The sequence below is a fragment of the Aureobasidium subglaciale genome, assembly GCF_000721755.1.
Source record: "Aureobasidium subglaciale EXF-2481 unplaced genomic scaffold scaffold_19, whole genome shotgun sequence".
Taxonomy (NCBI): domain Eukaryota; kingdom Fungi; phylum Ascomycota; class Dothideomycetes; order Dothideales; family Saccotheciaceae; genus Aureobasidium; species Aureobasidium subglaciale.
This window is the reverse complement of record NW_013566976.1, coordinates 222,812-247,571: the sequence shown is the minus strand read 5'-3', so window position 1 is coordinate 247,571 and position 24,760 is coordinate 222,812. Positions and strand designations below refer to the sequence as shown.

Genomic DNA, 24,760 nt, shown 5'->3' with positions numbered 1-24,760 from the left:
GCTCCCAAAACATGGCAAACCCGAGAGAAAAACAATAAAGAAAGGAAAGGAGACAACACCCATTAACACCGTCCTTTTTGTACAGAGAAAAAGCGACAACCTCTTCTCAGTCTTTCTCTCTTCGATCCGCCCTTGATCTGCATATCTGTCGCGAGTAAAGAGCAAGAAGTGGAAAATAGCCAGGCGACAGAAACGGTCTCGATCTGGTTCTGTGTTTTCCAGAAATAAAGTGGGAAAATGCGGAAAAGGGTTTTCGATAAAAACAGAAGAAGCTCTTTTGGGGTATCTCTCTCTCTCGACTGGGTGCACGTCGGAAAAAAACTCGTACATACGCAACAATCCACCCCCGCCACCAACTTTTTCTTCTTCTTCTTCTCTTTGTTGCGATAATAGGGCTCCATGTCTTTTTGTTCTCCGCATTCCTGGGATCGTCGTGGAGTGTGGCAGATAACAGCTCCTTTTTGGCTTTTATCATTGACGACACAACGCATATGCAAAAAAGGGAGGCATCTTTTTGAAGAAAGGACGAGAAAAAAGGAATTTTTGGACATTAGAAGAAGATGGACGACATTAATCAGACTCTCGCTCATGCGTCTGTGGATGATGCGGCCTCATCAATAGAAGGGATGGCCTTTGACACTGAGGGTGATCCAGCGTTGGAAGGGGGAGATGCTTCATCAGCACCGACGTCTTCCTGATTCTCAAGGGCGGCAAGTGCACTGCGGATGTGGTTAGCTATGATCAAGGATGATTAAGCACAGAAGGTTACTCACCTGAAAGCGTTGACGTGTGTCGTCTCCTCCTTCTTTTGTTGCGAGGGTGTGCCTGCTCTTGATGTAGGACCAGAGCCCTCGCCATCTCTAGGAGGACCAAGACCCTTGCGACCACTACCGCTGCGCGAGCTGCTAAACAGCGAGCTGGGGCCGAGTTGGGGACCAAGACCAGCACTGGCTTGACGTTGCGAACCACGGGCTTGCAGGCGACGCAGATCGTCCATACCGACCTGGTTGCGAGGGTAATCCGGTGGGGGCATACCGCCATGCCCAGAGAAGGAGCGAGCATCACCACGGCCCATGGGGGCACGACCATGGCCACCGCGGTTGCTGTTGTTTCTCTGCCTCTCGACTTCGGCAGCAGCCTGTGCAGCCTCGGCCTCGGCGTGAATTTCCTCGATGGTCTTGGGACCCTTGTCGTTGTCCTTCGATCTCCAGTTGTTCTTTCTGAGATCGATGATGTCCTAGAATGTGTTAGCAAAGGTCATATATTGTTCAAGAGTTAACATCATACCATAAGCATGAATCTCGATCTGCTGGGCATGTCCTTGTGTTGGTCAAGAATGCTTGCAACGCGGTCGTAGTAGACGTTGACAAGCTGGTGTCCTTGCTCAGTGCTGTCCATAGTAGCACCAACAGCCTTGAGAAGCTTGGACAAATTCTCGACGGCTGACTCGTCGGGCTGGCCCTCAAAGTTCAACAATCTCAAAACACACTGGTGCATAATCTTGACTGTAAGCATGCCGAGCTTGTAAAGCTCACCGATGAACTGGATAAGACCAAGACCCTTTCTCTTGGCAGCGGCAGCAATGTAGTATTCGTCGGACAAAAGAGTAGCCTCCTTGCCTTCGGGCATGGGAGGAAGGTTGGCCTCCCAACCACGCTCGAACTCTTCTTGACAGCGATTAAGCAAGTACTTTCTGAAGAGACCACCACCAACAACGGGCTGACCGCTTCTGTCGCGGATTGTCTCGTCAACAATTTCGTTGCTCATGCTAGTCAACATCTTAGAACAGAACTTAGCGTAAGTACCAGCCCAGTGAGCCTCGTCACAAGCCTTCTCGAAAGTAAGCTGAATGACTTGGCGCAATGTGCGGCCGTCAGTCTCCTTCTTCGATTGGTTGGCAATCTCGATGATCTGATCTGAGATCTTCTCAAAGTTCTCGGGAGTCATCTTGTTCAAAGCAGCCTTGACCTTACGCTGGACCATGTCCGGAGGCATCTGGCCATCAACAGGTGCCGCAGAGGCGGATGGAGGTGCGCCAATACTGCGAGCAGTCCAACCACTTTGGGACTTCTCGAGGGGCTTGAGGTCCATACCAGCAGTGAGAGGCATGTTCTTGGCAGCGTTGGCATCCTCTCTGTCGTGGTGACGGGAGGGGTTACCACGCTTGCTGCCACCTCCTCTGCGCGAAGTATTAGTTCTAGGCGAGCCAGGGCCACCCATGCCAGCCATGGTCTGAAGAGAGTTGGTACGGCTGAGAGAGCCCTGGCCGGGGAAAGCACCGCCACGTCCCATGCCCATAGGGCCACCTCTTCCAGAGGAGGCGTTGAAGCGATCGGCAGAAGTAGTGCCGGCGGGGAGGGTACGGGTGTTGCCACTGGCGAAGGCGCCCATGGCGCTGAACTGGCTAGGACCTCTGTTAGAGGGTTGGCGGCCACCCATGCTGGCACCACCACGGCTGTTCTGGCGACCGGAGCTGTCGCCCTCACCAAGGGTCTCCTTGACTCTGAGGTCCCAGTCAACAGTGGGCTTCTCCTTGAAGACGCTCTGGAATTGGAGCAAGAAGTCCATGTCATACTCCTTGCCAACACGCTTGCCAGTCTGGTTGAGTGCTGGGTTGGGGGACTTGAAGCCGTCGGGGTAGCTGAACTGGTCGTTCTTGATCTCGAGGAAACGGGCAGACTTGAGCGACTGCATACCAGCAGTGGGTTGTGCGGGCTCGATGTTCTTGGTTGTGTCGAGCTTGAGGTTGGCGGGCTTGGACTTTGCGGGAGCGGCCTCTGCGGCTTCTGCGGGTGCGGAAGTCTCTTCGGTAGCACCAGGACCAAGGGTGGGCTTCTTGAGCGAAGCAAAGAGCTTTGCGTCCTCGGCTTTCTGCTCGTCGGTCTTCTCAGCAGAAGCTTCGCCCTCGCGCTCCTTCTCCTTCTTGAGCTCGAGCTCTTCAGCCTCGCGCTCCAGACGCTTCATCTCCTCGTCAGCCTTGTCAGCGGCTTCCTTGTCCTTTGCGGCCTGAGCCTCCTTCTCCTTGTTTCTCTTCTCTTGGAAGGCGCGCTCACGCTCATCCTCAAGACGCTCGGCCTCCTCCATCTCGGCGATCTCGCGCTCGATGCGCTCGTCTTCTTCACGCTTGAGACGGGCGGCCTCATCCTCGTCGGACTGGGCCTTGTCAGCAGCGTCCTTAGCGGTTGCCTCCTCGGCGGCCTTCTTGTCGGCCTCTTCCTTGTCCTTTGCAGCCTTGGAGTCGGCCTCCTCTTGCTCTTTCTTGGCCTTGGCTTCGGCTTCCTCCTTTTCTTGAGCAGCCTTCTTCTCAGCATCTGCCTTGTCTTGAGCGATTTTCTTCTCGGCGTCCTCCTTGTCTTGAGCAGCCTTCTTCTCAGCATCGTCCTTGTCTTGGGTAGCCTTCTTATCGGCATCTTCCTTGTCCTGGACGGCCTTCTTCTCAGCCTCTTCCTTGGCGCGCTGAGCCTCGAGCTGACGCTTGACTTGCTCTTGGAATGCAGACTTGGTCTCAGCATCAGTCTTCGTGCTCTTGCTCTCAGTACGGATGTGCTGTACGCTGGGAGTGCGAGGAGGAGGTGTGGGTGCGGAGGAGACAATGGCAGGCGATTGAGGAGCGGGCGATGGCTTCTTGTCGAAAGAAATCTCCTCACCCTTGTCGTTCTTGATCACAATAGCCTTGCTCTTAGTCTTGGTAGGAATCTGGAAGTTGGAGGCGGTGGGAGTGGGAGTTCCAGGAGCGGGAGAAGGCTGGGGAGCACCAGAGGCGGGAGCGGCAGATTGACCAACGCTCGAGCTGGGTCTCTCTGAGATCTGGGAGCCGCTGCGAGACATGGGGTTGTGGTAAGGGGCGTTCATGTGAGCGGGAGGGCCACCGTAGCTGGCAGGGTAGGGGTTGTTGGGACGGGGGCTGGGAGGAGCGCCTTGCTGGTACTGGCCCTGAGGATAGAAGGGCTGGTAGTAACCGCCGTAAGCGTCGTAAGGAGGCTGCATGCCATACAAGGCTTGCTGCTGAGGGTTGAGGTGCTGTTGAGGGTAAGGGTGCATCTGAGGCTGGTGTTGCATACCCTGGGGCATGAAAGGCTGTGCGTGCATCATAGCGGGACTGCCGTTTCTGCCACGGTAGGCACCGCCAGGAGAGCCAGCCAGGTTTGCGCCGGGCTGGAATTGAGCAGCCTGGGGTGGCATGTTGGGAGGACCGCGACCTTGGTAAGGCAGTGGGCGATGGCTCTGGGCGGGCGAGTGTGGGTTGTAGTTGCCGGGAGTGAAACCGCCGCGACCACGGCCATTGCCGGGCACGAAGTTAGCGCGCATACCGGCGTCGCTGTGTTGTGACTGCTGCGAAGGACGGCGCATGTGGAGAGGCTGACTGGAGGGAGTCAGAGGAGCGGCGGAGTTCTGTACGACGTGGGTCAGCTGCGGTGCTACGTGGACTTTGATCGTGTCTGGACCGACTTCAGCGTTCTCGGCGCCGAAGCTGCCGAAGTTGGGGGCATTGTTCTGGCCGGGGAGATTGGCCGGAGGCTTGCCACCACTGGCGGCGGGCTGAGGAATGGGCGACGGCGAGTGCGAGGGCGAGATGATGTTGGGGTTTGCGGCAGCGAGATTGGGGGTGGTCTGCTGGGCAGGAACGCTGGTCGCAATGGCGGGCGAGCCGGTGGGGCCATTCATGGAGCCGAAGTTGATGTTTGGCCTCGAGCTCTGCGTCTGAGGACCGCCGTTGGGCATCTGGCCAGTGGTGCCAGAGGCGCTAATGATGACCGAGGGCTTTCTGCCATGTTCGCCATTCTGCATGTTGGATGGTTTGTTGGACGACGACGTGGCGGAGGCGTTGGTCTTTACTTTGCTTGCATTCTGCGACTGCTGGGCGGCCGATGGTTTGTTGGCGATACTGGCGTATGAAAGCTGCGCCGGCACAGCTTTTTGCTGTGTGGATTGAGCTGCCTGGGGCTGGTTTTGCGCAGCGGATGGGTTTTCGCTGGTCATTAGACTGGCGGTGTTTGACTATACAGTCGAGGGTGATGGAGGTCAACGACGAAGGTTGTTGGAGATTTTGCCTGGCTCCCGTAAATTCGACGGGGGACGTGCGCCGCGGGAGAAAAGACGCGCTATCAACTGATTCTCTGTCTCGTTCACAAAATGCTTGCGATGCCCTTGGGAAATGCACGCTGTCTTCGTCGGATGAAATAAAGACTCTCACACGTCTATGGGTGACGATCAAGTATTAGCCCTGGAATCTGACCCCGTCTTGAGAAATGCGTTTGTCGCTTCGGGTTGGGAAAAGCCTCACTAGGTTTTCCGCACACGACACTACTTAGCGAAAAGCAGTCGTTTGATGCTGATGATTGGGGTATGGAGAAGACTGCAATGCCTCTTCTTTCAAAGATTCGATTTCGAGTAGCGTATCAAGTATTGCCCGAGTGCGAAGATGAGACTATCAGAACAAAGGAATGCTTCTGGATATCTATCGAGGTTACTGCCTCCGCCAATAGCTTGGAGTGACTCCGCGAATTCAATTCACCTCACTTTTCACCCCATCCAACCAGTCAGCATCATCCTTGGCTCTCTCCCGTAGCTACTCCACGTTGTCGGACTGGTGAACACTGGGAGTGACCAGTCATCGAAAGTCTCTTCTCATTCGCCGCTTCCGCCGACTTGACTCTTCTGGTCCTACAGAGATGGCAAATACGTCTGTCGCTGCATGCCGCCGTCATCGATTGCATCTATCAAAAAATTCATCATATCTGGCTGTGACGAATCAGCTGCAAGGACAGAAATCTTGCATCTATTGTGGCTGTTGACAACGGCCTGTCGAACGTGGCAACTGAAAATCATCTCAAAGAATCTTGAGATTGTGCATTGAACGATTGTGATACTCTCCTCTATAGTTGATAGTTGCAGCTGTAGTCATTGCATCGTAGAGCTACTTTTTACCTATTGCTCGTCTTCTATGTCCTGGGAGTGATCAAGTACGATGAGATCGATGTTGCGATTTGCGTTCTGTTCAGGCACAAGCAAGATTTCGGTTGTTGACTCTGATCGTTGATTTTCATGTGATCGTCCAGAACGCAGTCGCGCTCGAACGTCCTGCCATTTTGATTCGCTGTTGAGCATCACTGTATATTGACTCTCATCCAGCAATATTCGGTTCATGATATCGTATAACAGAACCCGGACAATTGTGGGCTGGTTCTTCCAATGACAATGGTTCTCGGATCAACGTCGTCTGGCTTTTGTTGACATCGGTCATTTCCACCTGATGCACGCTTGTCCGCGGAAGCTTGCATGTCAAACAGCTGTTCGTCAAACGGTCGTTTGGTGTGACCCTCCCACAACTGAGCGTGTTTGACAGCCCGCGTCCCATGTGCTCATCTGCTCATCGCCGTAGTGGACCTGGTGAGGGAGACGATTCCAGGACCTGCAAAACATAGATCCCTTCCGGCTCATGATCCTTTGGTATGGCGTGCAGGATGCTCGGTCGCGGCTTGGACGCTGACGATTGTCGACTTCTTGGACGGAGAGACGAGCCACCACCAGCCTAGAATATCGCATGCAGGGACATCCTCGCCGTCGCGCAGTCCAGGGCATTATTGCAGAGGCCTACCAGCACAGACATGCGCCGGAGCTGTGAAATGTCTACACTCGACATTTCACCTGGACTACCAGTCGAAAGCAAGGAGCACGTGCTATCATCCCATCTCTCGCCCTAATATCCATGCTCTAACAATCTTGTACCCTTTTCGCCGCCTTCCGAACAAAATTACCAAAACACTGCAATTTCGGCATAGGCTTAGAGGATCATTGAGAGTCCAGAGACGGGAGAAAGAGACGCTGCAACCACATCCACCCACAGACCGCATGTTCAGGCAAGACACAGCAAAACGCACCACGGGTCTTCAACGCACAGATGTTAGGCCTCCAATTCCAGAAATCGCAATTCTAGCACGCTCGAGCAATGTTTTCTCAGCTGACGCCTCATCCAGATCGCACTGTCAACATCGCTTGCGTACCGTAGATGGCGAGTTAGAGGAACGCCTGGAGCAGTGTCTGGTTCTGGTGTAACCTGCCCTGCCGCCGTTGCTGTCCGAGCGTAATTCGACGACAAGTCGTTCTGCCGCCACGGCAAACAGCTCATCTTGTCGTCCTGTCTGCTTTGCGCTGTTTTCCGTCTTTGCCCATAGCTTCTGTGCGCATAGACAGCAAACGGAGCTGCGATTCAGGTCAGGGCTGACTGGTAAAGTTTCTTCTTTTGCTTGCTCTCAGCGACTCAAGGCAAGCAACACGATGTGGTAGGTTTGCTGGTTACTCTCCCGCCCTGATCTCCCGATATACAGACACGCAACGCCCGCGTGCCCGCGTGACTTGTTGACATTCTGGTTTCGTTCTCGGAACAGTTTACGCCGGGCCTTAGCTATCTTACAGACCCGTGGGCCGTAAAGCATCTAGCCAAGACTAATGACACCCAATATAGCAACAGCAAGAGCGAAGAGTCGAAATGGTAGGTCGAGATCGAATTACAAACTCTCGCCATGTGATTTGCTACCTGAGTGAGTCTTCCCAGATAGCAACCACGGGATTTGGCTCAAGCATAGATTGGACAATCGGGATCTGGAAGGAGGAGCAAGTTTAAGAGAAGCTTGAATCATGGAATCGCTCACCTGGGATCAGCACTCGATTCGTAAGACATCTTTTCGATTGCAGGTGTCAGAGGCACGTGTTCGCTGTCATTTCGTCAGTGTTAGTGAGCCATCGGCTGTGATTGCTATTCGAGGACTCTGGCTCCTGCCTTAGGCCAAGTTTCTTCCAGCCGTCTCACTGACTCTCCGTGCCCTGACCGGTCAACCACAAGTAGGCAAACTTTCGACAGTCCGCGAAAGCTTAAGCCGCATAACGGAGCTGTAGGATCAGATCACGGTAAGGAAGATCCAGCCTATTCCACTACTTCGGACAATACCATTGTTTATGCGGAATTGAGCCACGCATACTTTTTGCGTTCCTCTTCGACTCGTGGCCGTCTACATCGGTGGGTCGGTCTAATCGGCACACTTACACGGTGCTTACGGGCCGCGCAAAGGGTGCACGCACGCCGGGCACACACACGCAAACACACACACACACAGTCCGGCCAAGGAAAGAGAAGCAAAAAAGTATCCATGCAGCACCCATGCAGATATGCCCACACCCCAAACTCAAAGCAAAGGCAGATCAGGAGCTGGCCCCTCCCTTTTTCGAGACGCGTGCCGAACCAAGCAACACACCGGGGCGCCCCACCTCGGGCTCCAAGACTTGATCCTGCCTCATCCCTCATCGGCGAGTTCCCTTCGCCCCTGCACCTTGTCCACAATGTCTCAAAGCTCTCGCCTCCGGGGGAGTGGTAGCAGCAAGTAGTCCACAGGTGCCACGGCAGGGTAGACGAAAACATGAGACCCACGTTTTCTTTGCTTGCTTCTGTGCAAATCACAGTCGATGTCTTGGAATCCATGCTTTCTGGTCTCTGCTCTTTCACTAAAAGTGGTACTGTGAGCGACATGGCAATACCCAGTGTCCATGCACCAAAAAGTCGAAGCAAGAAAGCTGTCATCAAACGGCTATCAAGTACGGCAAAAGTGCACAAAGAGGACTACAGTCATCAGGAAGTCGAAGGAGGACTTCAGTGCGCTGCACACACTTAACTCTTCTCTGACCCACACCCTTCGCGATCCACCCTACCCATGTTGCATTCCCAAAACCTTGCTACTCCTCACCACAAAAGCCACTCTCCCGAACTCCCCCTTCTTTCGGGTGGAAATAGTTGGCATCAAAAAGATCACCAGAAACCTGAAATGTCTTGATCCTTTTTCTATCTTTCCCAAGTCTTTGGGTCTGGTTATATGCACATTCGCTTAATCTCAGACATTTTCACTTTGAGAGTCTTTCATTCTCTCTTTTTTTTGTAGATCTTCTGTGTTCAATGAAGGGCTGCTTACGTGGGTTTTAATATGAGGTAGACCGAAAAGGTAAAATAGTACCCCTTGGTGCTTTTCTTGTGAGTCAAGATCACGAGGGGTCTGTATGTGTTGCAGATTTCCAGGGTTGAGGGAGGCATGCATGTGAGGTTCTGGCTTTCACCGGCCTCTTCCCTGATCGGGGGAGGAGGAAGAAGATGCCTCGCTGCTTTTGGTCACGGCAGTTGTGATTTTTGGGAGTGTGCTTGCTTGTTTAGAAATTGAGGTTTAATTTGATAGGTCCAATGTTCGAGGAGAATCGGCGGAACTGTGATAGGTGGGAAGTCGGTGTTTTTTTTATTTTCTTTTTGGGAGACAACCCAGAGGGGGAGGTACGACTAAGGCGAGATAGTCCTTGTATCAGCAAGTTGTGTAGGAGGGATATGGGATAGCTCGTAGGAGCAACACTTTACCTATGCAGAGTGAAGAACTCGAACGTCTGTATATGTACATTTGCATCGCTATATTCAAAGATAAAAGTCCACAATCATTTCGATCTACCCAGCCCCATCTGCTCCTCCCGATGCCAAATTGATGCTTATGTCCAAAGCGAAAATGCCAGATTGATGAAATACCAAGTAGCATGTACATGAACGTGAAGGCGAAATGATACGATGGAGTAATAAACATTTGAGTTTTGATTTGAACCCTTCTCTACCGCTCTACGGTAATATGGAGAAGATGCTCAAGAGGAAATATACAGCGCGACACCTCTCCCTTCTTTTCTATGTACGAAAGGTTGGTCTGCGAAAGAATTGAAGATTTGACAAGATTTGAACACACACAAAAATGCGTTATGGGAGTATCCGCTAAAGGAACAAGAGAAAATTGACACAAAAGGAGACGGAGAGGATGATGTAGACAGGTGGTTCTTCCGATTCGTGCGAATCGGGCTGGAGCAAACTTTTCGTGCAGTTGGAGTGGCTCCTTCTTGGTGGGAACGTTCCTCTAATAAGATGATGTGATGGGCACGCCACCATCGCTGTGGTCGGCTTCAGACTCATTGCTGCGTTGTCCTGCGTATGTAGGTCGCTGAGCTGCGCCAGGTGCCACAGGAGCAGCAGATTGCTGCGCTTGGCTGGGTTGAGACTGCGATTGTTGCTCGGGACGTTGCATATAAGGACCCGAGTATGAGGCGGAAGGCGGAGGAGCGAATTGATTACCAAAGTTGGCGTAGTGGGGCATTTGAGGAGTAGAGTAAGGAGTTGGGTTGTGGTATTGCTGATATTCAGGGAACGAAGATGGGTGTTGGCTGAGCACTTGTTGGCTGTCTCTGTGGTATGCGTTGATCATGTCGATGCTTGGAGCGCCGCTGGTTGGTGCCTGGGCTGGGCGCACAGTTGATTGGTAGCTTGGAAAGCCGTCTGGCAACTATATTAGCAAGAGCATTGGGACTGCAGGCGCACACTGAACTTACAAGGTGGAAGACCCAAGCCATATGGTCCGCTTGGCGGAGGCATGTTTCGCTGCGCATCTTGTTGCGAAATGTATCCCTGGCCTTCAGAAGATTGCAAACCGGGTGTTCTCGCCTCGGAGGGGTGTTGCGAGCTTTCGCCACTCAAACTGCCATAAGACATGCTGGATCTCAATGGAGATGAGGTGGCAGTCTCTCCGCTTGCGCGTCTGAAACGGTCGTGTACGGGGAGACGAGGCGGCTGAGAGTATTGGCTGGTGTATGACGGAGGAGGTCCAGGGAACATGGCCCTCTGAGGACTGTCCAGGTTCGGTCGAGGGGTATATCCGTAAGCCGCGCCTTCAGGTGGTCTCGAAACGGGAGACATCGTGTCTGTTGCCGAATGTGGTGGAGTATATGCCATGGAAGTCATGCCGGGAGGGACTCCAGTAGGGCTGATGTAGTTGGGTCCCAAATCTCCCCGGCGAAGTGTGTCGAGGGTCAAGGGGCGAATGTGGCCAGGTTGGTGAAGGGCTGTACCGTAGCTAGCAGGTGATGCGCCAGGTGTGATACCTCCAGGAGCTGCGCCATAGTTGCTATGAAGACTGGGAGTCATGTCGAAGTTGTCCGGCAGGGCTCTTGATTTCATCATCCTCTCGCGATCCTCAGCTGTCAAACGCTTCAGCTTCGCACGTCTGTACTACAGTCAGTTCGCGTATCCATTCGATTGGTTTCTGTTCAGCTCACCTGTTTTGGAACCAGACCTGCACCTGCCTTGGGCTCAAGCCAGGAATCTCTCTTGAGAGCCTCTCGCGATGCGCAGCATCGGGATGAGCTTGACGACTGAATTCACTCATCAGGAATCTCGTTTGGTTGTGAGTGAGCCTGTAGTCGTATTAGTCTCATGTATTGTGGCTGGTAATCTCGAATAAGCCATACCTGAACCGCTTCATCTTGCGCTTTTGGTTTCTCAGCTCTGCCGCTGTCATTGGAGGCTTATTCTCGCCATCGTCGGCATCTCCGCTCGCGTCTTGGTCATCATCATCCGCAATCTCATCATCAGGGTCCAGTCCTTGTGAGTGAGGGCTCAAGTGCGATGACGGACTGCCAGGTAATGACTCGCCCAGAGTTTGTGATCCAAGTCCGGCACTGGATTGAGTCTTTCCCTCCGATGATGCGTGCTGTGTGTATGAGCTTGGGGCAGTACCACCAGCAGAATATTGAGCGTTGAGGGGGTATGGTGAAGTCTTGTACGACCTCAATGAAGGACCTTGAGGTGCACTCAATACATGACTGTTCGCCACAGGCTCTTGAGGTGCCTGGTATTGACCCGTTGCATACCCATGCCCGAAGGACGGATGGTGATCTTGATGCGTTTGCCAACCAGGGAGTGCTGGCTTGTAGTCTTGACCAGACATGCGAGGAGAGCTCGGTGGTGACAGGGGCCCAATGATCTTTCCTTGAAGCATTTGATTGCAGGTGTCTGTGTAAGGCGATCAGGTTACGATACCTGTGTTGATGTCGCGTAGATTGGTTGACGAGAGCCGCGAGGACAGACCGGAAAGCTACCGTCGTTTGTGGAGCTCGACAGAATTGCTGAAATGATTCCGAGACTTCGGAAAGATAACTGCAGTGAAGTCCAGCGGTGGCCGAGCAGATCCTTGGAAGGTTGACAAATTAATTCGATGTAGAGGATTGGGGCCAGAGGTGAGAAGCGCAAGGTTGATGAAGCAATAAGGGTACCGCGGGTGTGGCCCACTGTAGCTCGAAGCTGCCACGAAGTTGGTTGTGGGGATGACGAGAGTCGACACGAAGGAACGATCGCTCAATATCAAAGTAGTATCAAGTAGACGCGCGATCTTTGTTGGAACTGCACGCAAAGATGACGCGCAACTTCTGAATAAAGAGTGTTGTATGGATAGAGTGTAGCAAAACACTGACCAGCTAACGACTGTGGGAGGTACTGTACTGTAGGACAGAGAAAGTTGCGGCAAGGCCGAGAAGATCAAGGCAGTGGGCCGGTTGGTCTGGTCGACAGTTCGGCGGAGCTATGCTCACCGCACGGGGGATGTCAAGAAGGTTTAAACGAAGGGAGATGAGGCTAATAGATTAGCAGTTGCGCAAGCACAAGACTTGACTCGGGCAAGCAAGTGAGGATCTCGAAAGGAAGAGACAATCAGATGATGGACGACTCAAGGCTCTGAATGTGGGACGTCAGCAGCTGTTGCAAAAAACCAATTTGGTAGCCGATGTTGCAAAGAAGGTGGTATCCAGCCTCTTGATACTCGGAAGTCCCAAGTACCATAAGGGTGGCTGCAGGATGGGAAAGATGGTCGAGTCAGGGTGAGAAGTTTACACGGTAACTTCATCAGAGTGATCGCACGGGGATGAGGGCAGCGATGGCCATGTCAACATCAACATGTCAAGGATTCAAGCTCACCTGCTTGCTTCTGCACGGTGCGTCTCGGCAGCCAATGCTCGTCCTAGTGTCTGTGTGGATTCGACTAAGGGTCCACAGCCAATGGTAGGAATACGGATTGGCGTGTACCTCGGATGAAAGCCTCAGGTGGGAATATCCAGCATGTAAATAGCCTTGCGAATGGTGAAGCGTGCGGAGATTTATTCCACCTGTTGCAGTTGACCAAAAGCCCTGGACGTGCACTAGCAAGATGCCCGGGAAACTTTATGCGCTGTGCAGAGCATTTTCCGAGATGGCAGGAACACATGTGGTAACTGCCGATGAGGTGAATCGAGGTTGTGGTAGTGGGACCGGACCCTGTCAGGATGATTCCCACGTTCACCGCTAATGGTTGGCTGCAGATACAAGCCGCTACCACTCACGGATGAGGCGCTTGGATGGCGCATGGTTGCGGGGGTGGTGGGACTAGTCGTCAAGTGACATGTGTGCTTGTCCTGCCGCCAACAGGTGCACGGAGGTGGACGTCGCATGCCCTCTGTTCTTTCAATAGTGTCCTGCAGCCACGATGGTTCGCAGCAGTCATTTGAGCGACCGCGAATCTCCTGCGAAACACCTACAAAATACTGGACTCTCTACTGTGATGCGGCCCAAGATGTTCGGTTAGAAAGAAGCCCAAACACGCGTAATTCGAAGAGGGACATTGCTCCTGCTTGACACCCACCTTTTCGAAGGCCTTCATCTCGTCTAATGAGTCCCCCCGCTGTGGTCTGACGCTGTCTGAAGCTTAGACTTGGCTTCTTCGGCTCTTCCCTGAAGTGTGCATGAAGGCCGACCTGGCCTGGCTCGACCAATCCGAAGCGCTGTTTTTGAAGCATTTCCAGAAGATCGATCAACCGTTTTTCACACGACTTCTTCTTGCGGGCCGCTCCGGGCGTGGCAGGTTGGCACTTCTCGTTTGTCGCAGCTGTCAAGCAAGGATTCTAAGACATGAATGAGTCAAGTCCTGTGTTTTGTTCACCTTCTTAGTCCGTGATATGCTTGCATTTCTTTTCTTTTGCTTCGCGGCGCAAGAACGTGTACTTCCGCGCTTCTCCGTTGATGCTTTTCTTAGTTATCTTAACCGAAGAGGCAGGTGAAAGCCACCGCCAGATCATGAGCCAGGCGCTTTCCGGGCGGGTGCCACAAGAACACATCTCTAATGATCAGCGACCAGGGCGAGTGATGGGGATTGAGCCGGTGTGAGAAGATGGCTGTCAGGATTGCAGGAGTCAGGCCTCAGGCGAGTAGCTTGCAAGCCGTCGACGGGGAACAGCGTTCGCCCTCGAGCGCTCCGGCTACTCACACAACCGGCGCCACGTGCAGGCGGTTCACCAGTACAATCGTCAGGCACCCCTCAAATGACCGTGTCGCCAAAATGGCCTCCAGGACGTGTCTTGTGTTTCGAGTTGGACGGCATCACCTTTGCGAGCGGCGTTACCGTCGGCACGGTGGGCGGCTAGAGATTTGCTGCTCGAGCTCCTGGGCCTATCTTCCGAGTTGCTCGTGCTCGAAGCTTTTGCGACCCATGGAGTAGGACCTGTTGCTGCGGCGTGCCTGCGGAAGTTGGACTGCTCGGGCCCGATACGCGTAGAGAAAGACGGCGGTTTGATCTGCGCAAGGTCCCCTAAGCGAGCCGCCATGCGCATCGAGCGCCTTACGGTTCGCCAAGCCATCAAAACTCACCCCTTGGTTCGCAAGTGGCTCTTGCGCGATGGCTGATCTCGTCGATTGAGCAAAGAGGCTCTGCACAATCGGGCAGCCATGGCCATCAAATTAGACAACAACAATAATCACTAGTCATGGATGAATAGCTGTTTATCGAAATGCGATTGCCAAAAACAACACGACGTGAAGTTGGGAAGGATCAAGGTTGTGCGGGTGGAAACCGTCAAGATCCAGGGGCGCACAGGGCAAGATTGCAACGGCGCCCATCGCCGTCTCGGAACATTACTACCAAACAACCGCCTCCATCTCCAATCCTAAGTGCATGTGCAGATCGAAGGAACGAGGATGATCTTGCGTACCAACAACGTGTCTGCATTGCTTGTTGTCACCTCAAATATTCAAGAATAGATACCAGGATGGCGCATTGCATGGTATTTATTTATCCAGTCACCATCTGCTCGTCTGTCTTGCCGTCCGTGACCACGGCTACTTCCCCACTGTCATTTTCGGGTGCAGGTGTTTGATCAGGAGCGGCAGACTCTTCCTGGTTCTCTTCTTGCTTGAACAAGGCCGGTAAGCGTGTGGAGGGATCCACCTTGTCCAACAGCGCCAGGTTTGTTCTGGATGCAGCCCGCAGCGCACGCCAGGTCTTGCTCTGCTTGGCAGCCTCCAAAGAGTTCTTCTCCTCGTCTGTCATGGCCATTTCTAGATCAAGGTCGTCGCTCTCGATTCCTTTGACGAGCTTCTCGGGTGATGGAGCCGTGAATCTGTTTCCAGAATGATCAGCATCTATCTTTGGCAATGGCAATTCCGTGCCTGCACATACCTTGAAGCGTTCTTGAGACCCTCGAGACCCTTTGCGTTATCCACTTCTGCGAGGAAGGTCACGTCGATAGCCCCGATCGGTTTCGCCTTGAGGCGCTTGTTGACGGTCGCCTGCCGAGCACCAGACTTCGCTTCTGTATGCTCCTCTGGGGTGACTGCATCTCTGACGATTGGTGGACAGCTTTCCAATTTCCATCTCACCCAGTTCTTGTCGCGGGAAAGCACAGTGTCGACCATACGGTAGTAAAACTTTCCTTCTGGTCCTTCCTGCAGATAACCGGCAATCTTTGAGCGTGTCGAATTCACCCATTTCTCCTGCTGCGTGTCAGTACGCGCTCATAATCTCTTGCAGTACTGGCACATACATTGTCCTCGTTCAAGGTGAAGCCGTACAGAAGACCCCTGTTGGCAGACTTCGGATTGGCTTTCTCGACGTCCGCCCACTTCTTCTTCGCCTTTTCGGTGAGGGACAGCAAGAAGTCGATGAGGATCAGTCCTTGGACCAAGATGTGACGTTGGAAGGCCAGGTCGCTCAGCTAGTTTCCATCAGAATTGGTTTGTACGATCATACACTACAGATACATACCTCGAGCCCGAAAAGTTCGCGACTAGTCAAGTACTTGGGATTGTAGTTGCTTGCATATGGATCACTTGTTTCATCACCAAGCTTACGTTTGATACCACGCTGAGCATCTCCAGCACCTTTGGTTTGAGCAACCACGGGTGTCTTCTTGAACTTTATCAAGGTCTTCTCGATGCCGTCTTTGAAAGGGGTGAAATTCTCGTCTTCAAATAGTCGTGTCGGGTTGGAAAAATCGTGCTGCAATCTCCAGAATATGGGATAGAACTCTGAGTCTTCGTCGCCTTTGTTCACTGTGGTAGCCTTTGTTGTCTCCTTGGTGGATTGAGTAGCCTCGGTACCGTGAAGATCCTTTGTTTGGGATTCGGCTTCGGCGCTTCCTTCCATGTCAACATCTGCGGCTTCTGGCACATCGGGCTGTGCAGGAGGGTCTTTCTCAAAGACTGTGATATTCTCGGTGTGGAACTCGCCTCGTAAGTTGACGGAGCTTTTGTCGCCGAGTGGAAAGGTCTGAAACAGGAAGAAGAAGACTCGACCGCAGAAGACAGCATCTTCGGCTCTGGACAGTCGTCGCAGTAGTTCATTACATGAGCGCAGGAGGGCCAGATGCGTCTTGTGAAAGTCCTTCTGGATTAGTCGTTCACGTCGTGACTCCAGGTAGTCAAAAACTATCCTACAGCCTTCGGTGGTTTGGCTGTCGAGGAGCTCTTCCACGAGCCAAAAAGGCAGAATAGGTTCGCACTGTCCAAGTTCACCACAGAGCAGAAGAAGATCTAGAAAATCCCACATGCGCACAAATCCAGGAGTTTTGATATCAGTGGATTGCTGTTGATGTGTTAGTTCTTGAAAGTCCAGAAAGAGGCGGCTAGCGCGGATGAGCGTACAATGGTTTCGTAGAAAATCTTCCTCGCAGCGGTTTCGACGACGGAGAATTTGTGCGCATCAGGTTGAGAGTCAAAAACATCATTGCCGAGCGAGGTGACTTCTTGTACTAGATCGGAGACTGGTAGAGGAGGGTCGATGGTTTCTACTGATTTGATCTCCCTGGCGCGTAGGAGCAGTCCTCGTAGTCGCTCTGAGATGACAGCGACCGACGGCGGGTCAGCCATGCTATCTGCAGCCATCACGACCTTGTGATGTTGACTAGATTGATGGCGATAGTCCAGGCTTTCGGGATGATGATTGATGGTCTTTGATGTTGGCAGTTAAAGTAACGAGTGTATCGAGTGACGATGGCCAAAGTTGTTTTGCGGTGCGTGACGTCTCGGACTCGAGCGGTAATTCAGTTCCGATCCAGAAAAGTGAACAATCTCAGTCCAAAAGTATTCTCGGAAAATTGGTAGCTATTGTCGCAACAATCAACAAGGCATGCATACCGCGGAAGTTTGCTACCGCATTGCTTGGCCATCACTTTTGGCCATTGACAGTGTGCTCCGTTCAACGGCCAATTTGCGCGAAACGCGCTCCGTCGCGTCTCCCGGATTTTGGCTGATTGAGGTCTCGACAACAGATATACCAGTCCATTACATTCGGTCTTGAAAGGCCGAAGCTAGTTGAACATGCCAGCAGCAGTACCATCAAGCGTTCGTTCTACTGTCGAACGAGACGGTCTGGACGACATCTTCAACTACGATGCTGGTATCGACGCGACCTTCAACCCACCGGACCAGGACTGGAGCGCCCAAGACAACGCAAACAATAGCAACACAAACCAGCGTCAAGAAGATGTGCCAGTAGACATTGATGAAGAAGTCAAAGTCACCAAGAAACGCAAGCCAGTCGCGAAACTTGACGAGGATCGGTAATTGCCCTTTTCCTACACTTTCACCTGGCCAATCTAACTCTTCCATAGCCTTCTATCCCAGCAAGGAATCCCCAAATTGAGAAAGATTGCTAAAGATCGCATCCAGATCAAGGGCAAGGGTCATGAATTCTCAGACATGGCTCGTCTACTCAACACCTACCAACTATGGCTAGACGACCTCTTCCCAAAAGCCAAATTTATGGACGGCGTTTCCATGATCGAAAAGCTGGGACACAAGAAGCGCATGCAAATGATGCGAAAAGAATGGATTCAAGAAAGCAAGCCAAAGCCATCACGCGATGAAGAAGAAGATGACTTTGTCGTTCCAAACGAAGATGCTGCGGTTGAAAGCAACAATGGCCCTACCGCTGAGGAGTCTGCAAGCAACAATAACTCAAGGCAGGAAGCACAATCCAATGCGCGCGCACAAGGAGGGAACCGCCAAAATCCATTCGGCGAAGAAGAGCCAGACGAAGACGAACTGGATGCACTATTGGCCGAGGGTGAAAATGCACCAGCAACCACATCGAAACAGCACAACACACAACCTGCAGAAGAGCAAGAACCGGATGAGGACGAAATGGACGCTCTGATGGCAGAAGATGCATTGAATGATAGTGCACCAAGGAGCTTGTTTGGTGGGCCAGTATCATCTAACACTACCAAGACTGCTGCTCAGCAACCACATGACGAATTTGATGACGATGAAGAGGCAATGGCTGGTATGGATTGGTAGTATGAACATAATGATATCCTTCGCTCTACATATGTCCTATAACTTTTTTTGTTCTGCCGTCTCCTTGTAGACATGGGCTTCTGTCCTATCCAGCCTATCAAGACCTCTCCGTGTGCAAAGTACCGTCACACTTGTGGCTGTGTCTAGACTGCAAAAATGACGTCAGGCGTGATCAGTAAACAAGCCAGGGTGATGAGCTCAACTACCACTTCAGATCGATAATACAATATAACTCACCAAGTACGTTAGTTTTCGCAATTTTCAGTAGCTCTGCAGCATCTTTAAGCTTACGATACAAGGCCCATCGGCTCATATATGTGTATCATGCGTTTTTCATCAGGGAAATATCCATTTTGTGCTTCAAATTCACGAACTCAAAATTCTGCGTAATTGACGCGGCAAAAGTCAGTGAACTAATGTGGCTCACCCAAGATTGGAGCCAAAAAGACAGCAGGAGTCTAAAAGATAGATTGGTCTATTGCTATCACCATATAACACCTCGAGCATGCTTCTGAAGCATCAGAGGACTGGAACAGATTGTCGTTGGGCACCGTTCGCATCAGTTTTGAATAGTAAATATTTTATAGCTATGCGGAATCCGCTTCATCACGTGAACTCGTGTGTCAGTCGCAGTGGTTTAGTGGTAAAATTCGTGCTTGCCATGCACGAGCCCCGTGTTCGATTCACGGCTGCGACATTGTTTTGGCTTGTCTGTAAGCAAGATATGATTTTTGCTTGATCTCAACACGCCGACACTGTCGCGCGTAGCTAACGGGATCAAAGCACAATATGTTCTCCAAGCTGAGTGATGTTGGCTGAGAACCTGACCTCGTCGCGGACTCTCATGCCACCAGGACTATCTATGACAAAGGTGGGTCGAAGTCACAATGTTAAACACTTGGAGACGTCATATGTAATATCGCGAAGCATTCAGTCCAAGCTGTCTTCAAGGCTTCCAACCACCATGTTCCAAGTCTTTCTTATGATATGTGCTCTGGCTTGAAGGGCGTGCCTGAAGTTGAAGGTTGCTGGCCCCACTTGTGCAACTCTACCTCCACATGGGTCATCAAAGTCTCAGCTCGATCGAGACCATCGCATTTGTAGCTGACCCTGTTGGTCGCCCATTCAAGCCAGTCTTGTGCCAGCGAGCCCTCCTCTGCGTCGAACAGCCCCACAGCCACATCAACAAGACCAGGTCTTTCATCTCCGTTCCAGAAGACCATGGCACCGCAGTCACTACAGAAGTATCTCGTTGCGACGTCCGAGGAACGGTAACTTTTGAGCGTACCGGCGTCGTAGGAGAAAGGCACACTGCCATCAACGGAGAGACTCAAGTCAGTCGTCGGCACAAAAGCCCATTGCACAAAGTCGCAACTGCTGGCAAGACGGCAGGAGTTGCACGAGCAGACGCTGGAGCGGAACTTGGTTCGGTCTGCACAGAGCCACCAGGGATTTTTCATGTCGTAGTCACCGCGGTCAGGGTTCTGCCTGTTGACATCAGATTCAGAGTTGTCTGGCTTTGCGGAAGACGTCAAAGGACGAGAAATCCAGAAGTTGACACCCTTGCAGAGACAGTGGACGTGCAGTCGCTCACCATTCTCCTTAGTCGGCTTCGTAGTAGTTGTCGGCCAGTCTGCAGGCAGAGTATCATTCAAAGTAGCGTGAACCTTCGTGTGGAGCCCTTCGAGCCAGTTGCTGAAGCCGCCGTCTTGAGTATCCTTGATGTAAATTTGACGTTGGATCTTCACGTTGTCCTCTAGCTGATCGAGAGCACCTGTGTGTATCCAAAGCCGACCGTCCAACTTCCCAAGGACGGTGCTACCACAAGTGGAGCAGATGTACGATGTTCTACGACTTGACCATTCGCTAGCCTTGAGTCCTGATAACGAGTCTTGCACAGTCTTGATGCAGTCGTCGGGGACGTAGGCTGCACCCATATACAGAGTACCGGAGCCGTGTCGACAACTGTCGCAATGACACAAAGAAGCTGTTAGAGGGAGTTGTTCCTGAGGCACAGAGATGGTCAATTGATAGTGACCGCATAGGCACCTGGCCTTTACTTCGCCATTGTTGCTCATGCTGACTACTGAAGTGAGGATTGATGTTGGCTCTTCGCTTTCTGCTAGAACTGCGAAACAGCTGTCGACTTGCACAATGACTTGTAGATGAGAAGTTACCTGTCAGGAGTGTATTTGATTGTGTAGACGCGACCAGACAAAGGGCGACGCGTCGTTGCAATGATGCAGCCTTGCTGACTGACAGTGACTGTACGAATAAGCAAGCAGGCGGGTAGGCATCGAAGTAATCAGGGTCTCGGCAATTCGGCCAACGACGCGCACGACGCATGATTCGAGGAAAGAGCGCCCCTCGAATTCGCGCAAAGTCCGAAGCAGGCGCAACTTTCTGTACACTCTCCTTCGCGCAACTTCGCTTTCAGACCGACAGTCTTGTCAAACACACACAGATGGATCATTACGAACCATCATCACGACCTCAACGGACGTATCCTCAACGCGATCGTCCACCCCCTCCATCGTATCACGACGCGCCTCCACCACCGTCAGGCCCTCGCAGCGATATGTTCCAATTCCGTGGCGCCGCTGGCCGTCCCGCCGGCGACAACTACCGTCCAAATGACCGTCCGAGTGGTAGAAGAGATAACTTCAACTTCTCTGCTGGCAACAATGCGCCGTCCTTTGCGCCTTCCGACAACTACCCAGGCGCTAGAAGAGCCCCTCGGGACTCGCGTCGCGGCGGTCAACGTAACGCTCGTGGCCGCGGTGGTCCTCGTAGATTCGGACCCAAGCCTGCACATGAGCGCGATTTGATGCGCCGTCAGCGCGAACCCACTCCTGACCAGTTAGAAGGCATGAACGAAGGAAAGGAGTCGCGTTTCAAGATCCTCGACGATCTTTCCGACGACGACGAGAACGAGAGCGATGACAGTGCCATGGATCTCGAGGCAGACGCCCACGATCCCACTGATGCTTCTGCTCCACCTTCCTTCTCCAACAACGCCAGCCACTCCGATGATGACGACTCCGAGGACGAGCATCCTAGAGCCAAGCGCGCTCGAGTCAAGAGTAAGAGTCCCGAGTCCGAGCAGGCCAAGCCTAAGTGGTCCAACCCCGATCCATACACTGTGCTGCCTCCACCTGGAGAGTCTGATGCCAAGAAGAAGGATGTCGTCAAGCTCATCCGCAAGGCCAAGGTAGAAGCCGCAAAGCCTGCCGCCTCGGCTGCTGAGGGCGAGGACTTTATCTCGCTCAACTTTGACGACGACTTTGCCCAGGATAACAGTGATGATGAAGGTGGTATCTCGCTCAACGGCTCCGTCAGAGACGAGCCTTCTCTTCCTCATAAGCCCTCCTTCAGTCACTTAGATCATCTACACCCTGATCGCAACCTCGCCCCACCGCCTCCTGCCGAACAACCTAAAGGTGTAAACATGTCAGCGCCCATGTCTCTGCCTCGCCTCGATGTCTGGCCCCCACCAGCTGATGTACACGGTGATCCCTCAGGTCGTAGCCAGTACCACACTGGTATGCAGAGACAAGAGGCCAAGGATGCAGCAGCTCCTGTACGCAAGGAGAACAACAAGAAGCGTAAGCGTCGCGACGATACTCACGTCGGCGATATTGTTGACGAATGGAGGGCTCCCGTGGACACTGACCCTGCTCCATGGTTTGCCAACAAGCTCCAAGGCGCTCGTGCTGAGCAGTGGCTCCACAACGAAATTCTTGACTTCTACAACTACGTCAAACCTCGCGATTTCGAGAACCAGGTTCGTGAAGACCTGGTCAAGCGTATGGAGAACGCTGTCAAGAAGACTTTCCCTGACCTGAACATTCGTGCCTTTGGCTCGTTCGCTTCTGGTCTCTACCTGCCCACTGCTGATATGGACCTCGTCGCATGCTCTTCTCGTTTCCTCAATGGTGGCCCCGAAAGTATTGCTTGTACCAGAAACTGGATGTATAAGTTTGTTGCCTGTCTCAAGAGGGCTGGAATTGTCGTCGATAGCTCGGTCACTGTCATCTCACAAGCCAGAGTGCCGTTGGTCAAATTTGTTGAGAGGGCAACCGGTTTGAGGGTTGATGTTTCGTTTGAGAATGATAGTGGACTTCTCGCAAACAAGACCTTCCAAGCCTGGAAGCAGCAATACCCTGCCATGCCGATAATTGTATCGCTCATCAAGCAGTTCCTCGTCATGAGAGATTTCTCCGAGGTCTTCAGCGGTGGTCTTGGTGGCTACTCAGTTATCTGTCTGACCATCACAGTGCTTCGCGTTCTTGAGGAGCGTCTAGGCCGTGACTGGGACCCTATGGAAAGTTTGGACACGGTTTTGATGACCTTCTTTGTGCACTTCGGTAGGGACTTCAACATTGAGAAGCATGGTATCCAGATGGAACCTTGGAACGTTGTCTCAAAGGTAAGTGTCTCTTCACGCAGGGCGGAGAACGAGCAGATCTTCTGGAACAGTGCGGCTTGCCTATGTTTGATTGAGCCTCATAGCTTTGATCTCTATACTGCGTGATCTGTTCCAGAAAATATTGAAGCTAACTGTGTCAGAAATCATGGAGAAACGCCAAGGGTCAACCATCCAAGCCCGATCGACTCCTCATCATCGACCCCAACAACTTCAACAACGACATCTCAGGTGGCTCTGGTTCAGTCTTAAAGATCTTCGACAAGTTCGCCGATGCTTTCAAAGAGCTCAACATCTGTATGTCGGATGCTGAGGATACACACAGGGAGAATGGAGATGTTATCAGTATTCTTGAGCGTGTGTGGGGTGGCAACTATGCACTCTTTGAAGCGCAACGTTCTCGTCTCAGATCTGTATGGCAGCAAAATATGGCAAGGTATGCTGCTATGCACTCAAACACCAGAACGAACACTTGAATAACGGTAACGTCCAGCGGCAGCAACTTCCCGCGTGGCAACAACAACAACCAGAGCGGAAATAGCCATGGTGGCGGCTATCAAGGTAAACCAGGAAATCCTCCTCCTGGCAATCAAGGAAATCAGAGTAATCAGCCAAAACAGGGCAAACGGCCCGCAGATGATGAATCCAAATCGAATAAGAAGCAGAAGACGAGTTCTGATAACGAGAAGAAGTAGGCAATCCCGACTTGAATAATTTCCAACCGTGGCTAATGTGCAATCAGGCGTCCACCCTTGCACATGGAGTATGATGACCCGATGGAAGAAGTTACAGCAGCAGTATCAGGCCCAGCAGGAGCTGCAGGTCAGAGAAAGAAGTCGTCTGATGCCACAGCTGGCGCACCAGGATCCAAAATCTTACCGGATCAACCACTAGCTAGCATCGAAGGATCCAAATCAAGGAGATCGAGAACGAGCAGAAAAGAGAAGAACGCTACTGTAAAAGAAGATTCGAAGACGAGCGAGTCGAAGACGGACGAACAAAAGAGAACCGAGAAGGACCGTGCAGAGTCTTTTAAGAGGAACCATCCTAGCGTGAAAGACCTTCCAGACAGAATGGACAAGGAGACGTTCAAGAAACTTACCCAAATTCACAGTGGCAAATCGAAGGACGCCGCCAAACCGAAACACAAGAAGAGAAAGCACAACTAGACGCTGGCATTGAGGGATGGTTCCTCATCTGACACGATATTCTGACCGGTCTAGGTGCTCTGTCGATATTTTTCGACGTTTCGCATCACTACCTCTGTCTTTGTACGAGCATGTCACTTCTCGCAGGGATATTACATATGGAGCGGCGCACTGTCGGAATTGCTGATACCCCGTCACTCATGGCCTTGTAACGATAGCTTTCATTTTACACATTCACAGCGACAGTCGTCGAGCATTTCCCCTGTACTTTACTTCTGGTGTCTGGTGGACTAACCTTGAGGCAGGACTGCCAGGATGGCGACCAGCATACTGATGAGCATACAGGCAATTAAACAGTGGGAAAGTGGGCTTGAAATGATGATTCCTTCGGGAGTCGGGCAAGAACTCGGTCACATTATGAATCTAGAGTCTGCGGACTCTTGTTCTGGCAGCGGAGCTCTTGACCCTCCCCTTCTATGCTGCGAAAGCGGTATAGAGGGTCTTTTCTCATTGGACGGCCCGCTTTATGCAGGTGTCTGAAGAGGATCAGTACCGTTTTGGTTGTGTATTTGTGGATAGAGAGATTACATGAGCGGCATAGGGGAACTACCGTATGTACTTGGACGTCGCAGCACACGGAGCAGAGGCAGAGGCAGAGCAAGAGTCATGTCATTCCGAAAAGCAGTTGCAAGTGGTCAATGATTGGAGGGGCTGCCCCGCCTTTCCGTCACCGCCCACCCTCTTGGC

At 52.2% G+C, this 24,760-nt stretch overlaps 6 protein-coding genes across 6 annotated transcripts; 2 read left to right on the top strand and 4 right to left on the bottom strand.

Moving 5' to 3' along the window:
- Nucleotides 1-586: 586 nt before the first annotated feature.
- Nucleotides 587-4,980, bottom strand: AUEXF2481DRAFT_31754 (uncharacterized protein; the record flags this gene model as incomplete). Its single annotated transcript, XM_013485874.1, has 3 exons — nt 587-719; nt 774-1,237; nt 1,288-4,980. The coding sequence occupies 3 exons, from the start codon at nt 4,978-4,980 to the stop codon at nt 587-589; spliced, it is 4,290 nt and encodes a 1,429-aa protein (XP_013341328.1).
- Nucleotides 4,981-9,926: 4,946 nt separating this feature from the next.
- AUEXF2481DRAFT_7252 (uncharacterized protein) lies at nt 9,927-11,840 on the bottom strand (the record flags this gene model as incomplete). The annotated part of the gene is made up of 4 exons (XM_013485834.1): nt 9,927-10,342; nt 10,396-11,066; nt 11,119-11,256; nt 11,311-11,840. The coding sequence occupies 4 exons, from the start codon at nt 11,838-11,840 to the stop codon at nt 9,927-9,929; spliced, it is 1,755 nt and encodes a 584-aa protein (XP_013341288.1).
- A 2,789-nt stretch (nt 11,841-14,629) lies between these two features.
- AUEXF2481DRAFT_42576 (uncharacterized protein) lies at nt 14,630-17,244 on the bottom strand. Its single transcript, XM_013485908.1, has 5 exons — nt 16,784-17,244; nt 15,906-16,724; nt 15,685-15,855; nt 15,321-15,634; nt 14,630-15,261 (listed from the first exon to the last, which is right to left on the bottom strand). The coding sequence occupies exons 1-5, from the start codon at nt 17,021-17,023 to the stop codon at nt 14,934-14,936; spliced, it is 1,872 nt and encodes a 623-aa protein (XP_013341362.1). The 5' UTR covers nt 17,024-17,244; the 3' UTR covers nt 14,630-14,933.
- Nucleotides 17,245-17,351: 107 nt separating this feature from the next.
- On the top strand, nt 17,352-18,498 carry AUEXF2481DRAFT_42575 (uncharacterized protein). The gene is made up of 2 exons (XM_013485907.1): nt 17,352-17,700; nt 17,752-18,498. Exons 1-2 carry the CDS (start codon nt 17,459-17,461, stop codon nt 18,437-18,439), a joined length of 930 nt encoding a protein of 309 aa, XP_013341361.1. The 5' UTR covers nt 17,352-17,458; the 3' UTR covers nt 18,440-18,498.
- A 644-nt stretch (nt 18,499-19,142) lies between these two features.
- Nucleotides 19,143-20,701, bottom strand: AUEXF2481DRAFT_42574 (uncharacterized protein). The gene has a single exon (XM_013485906.1). The coding sequence runs from the start codon at nt 20,515-20,517 to the stop codon at nt 19,420-19,422; it is 1,098 nt and encodes a 365-aa protein (XP_013341360.1). The 5' UTR covers nt 20,518-20,701; the 3' UTR covers nt 19,143-19,419.
- A 148-nt stretch (nt 20,702-20,849) lies between these two features.
- Nucleotides 20,850-23,427, top strand: AUEXF2481DRAFT_42573 (uncharacterized protein). Its single transcript, XM_013485905.1, has 2 exons — nt 20,850-22,868; nt 23,009-23,427. The coding sequence occupies exons 1-2, from the start codon at nt 20,904-20,906 to the stop codon at nt 23,339-23,341; spliced, it is 2,298 nt and encodes a 765-aa protein (XP_013341359.1). The 5' UTR covers nt 20,850-20,903; the 3' UTR covers nt 23,342-23,427.
- The last annotated feature ends 1,333 nt before the right edge of the window (nt 23,428-24,760 follow it).

Bases quoted from the DNA above. Each gene is read 5' to 3' on its own strand.
- AUEXF2481DRAFT_42576 (XM_013485908.1), bottom strand. From the start codon at position 17,023: ATGGCTGCAGATAGCATGGCTGACCCGCCGTCGGTCGCTGTCATCTCA. The intron at 15,856-15,905 runs GTATGTATCTGT...GATGGAAACTAG, and splicing joins GCGAACTTTTCGGGCTCGAG to CTGAGCGACCTGGCCTTCCA. The intron at 15,635-15,684 runs GTATGTGCCAGT...GACACGCAGCAG, and splicing joins TCACCTTGAACGAGGACAAT to GAGAAATGGGTGAATTCGAC.
- AUEXF2481DRAFT_42575 (XM_013485907.1), top strand. From the start codon at position 17,459: ATGCCAGCAGCAGTACCATCAAGCGTTCGTTCTACTGTCGAACGAGAC. The intron at 17,701-17,751 runs GTAATTGCCCTT...ACTCTTCCATAG, and splicing joins GCGAAACTTGACGAGGATCG to CCTTCTATCCCAGCAAGGAA.
- AUEXF2481DRAFT_42574 (XM_013485906.1), bottom strand. From the start codon at position 20,517: ATGAGCAACAATGGCGAAGTAAAGGCCAGGTGCCTATGCGGTCACTAT.
- AUEXF2481DRAFT_42573 (XM_013485905.1), top strand. From the start codon at position 20,904: ATGGATCATTACGAACCATCATCACGACCTCAACGGACGTATCCTCAA. The intron at 22,869-23,008 runs GTAAGTGTCTCT...TAACTGTGTCAG, and splicing joins CTTGGAACGTTGTCTCAAAG to AAATCATGGAGAAACGCCAA.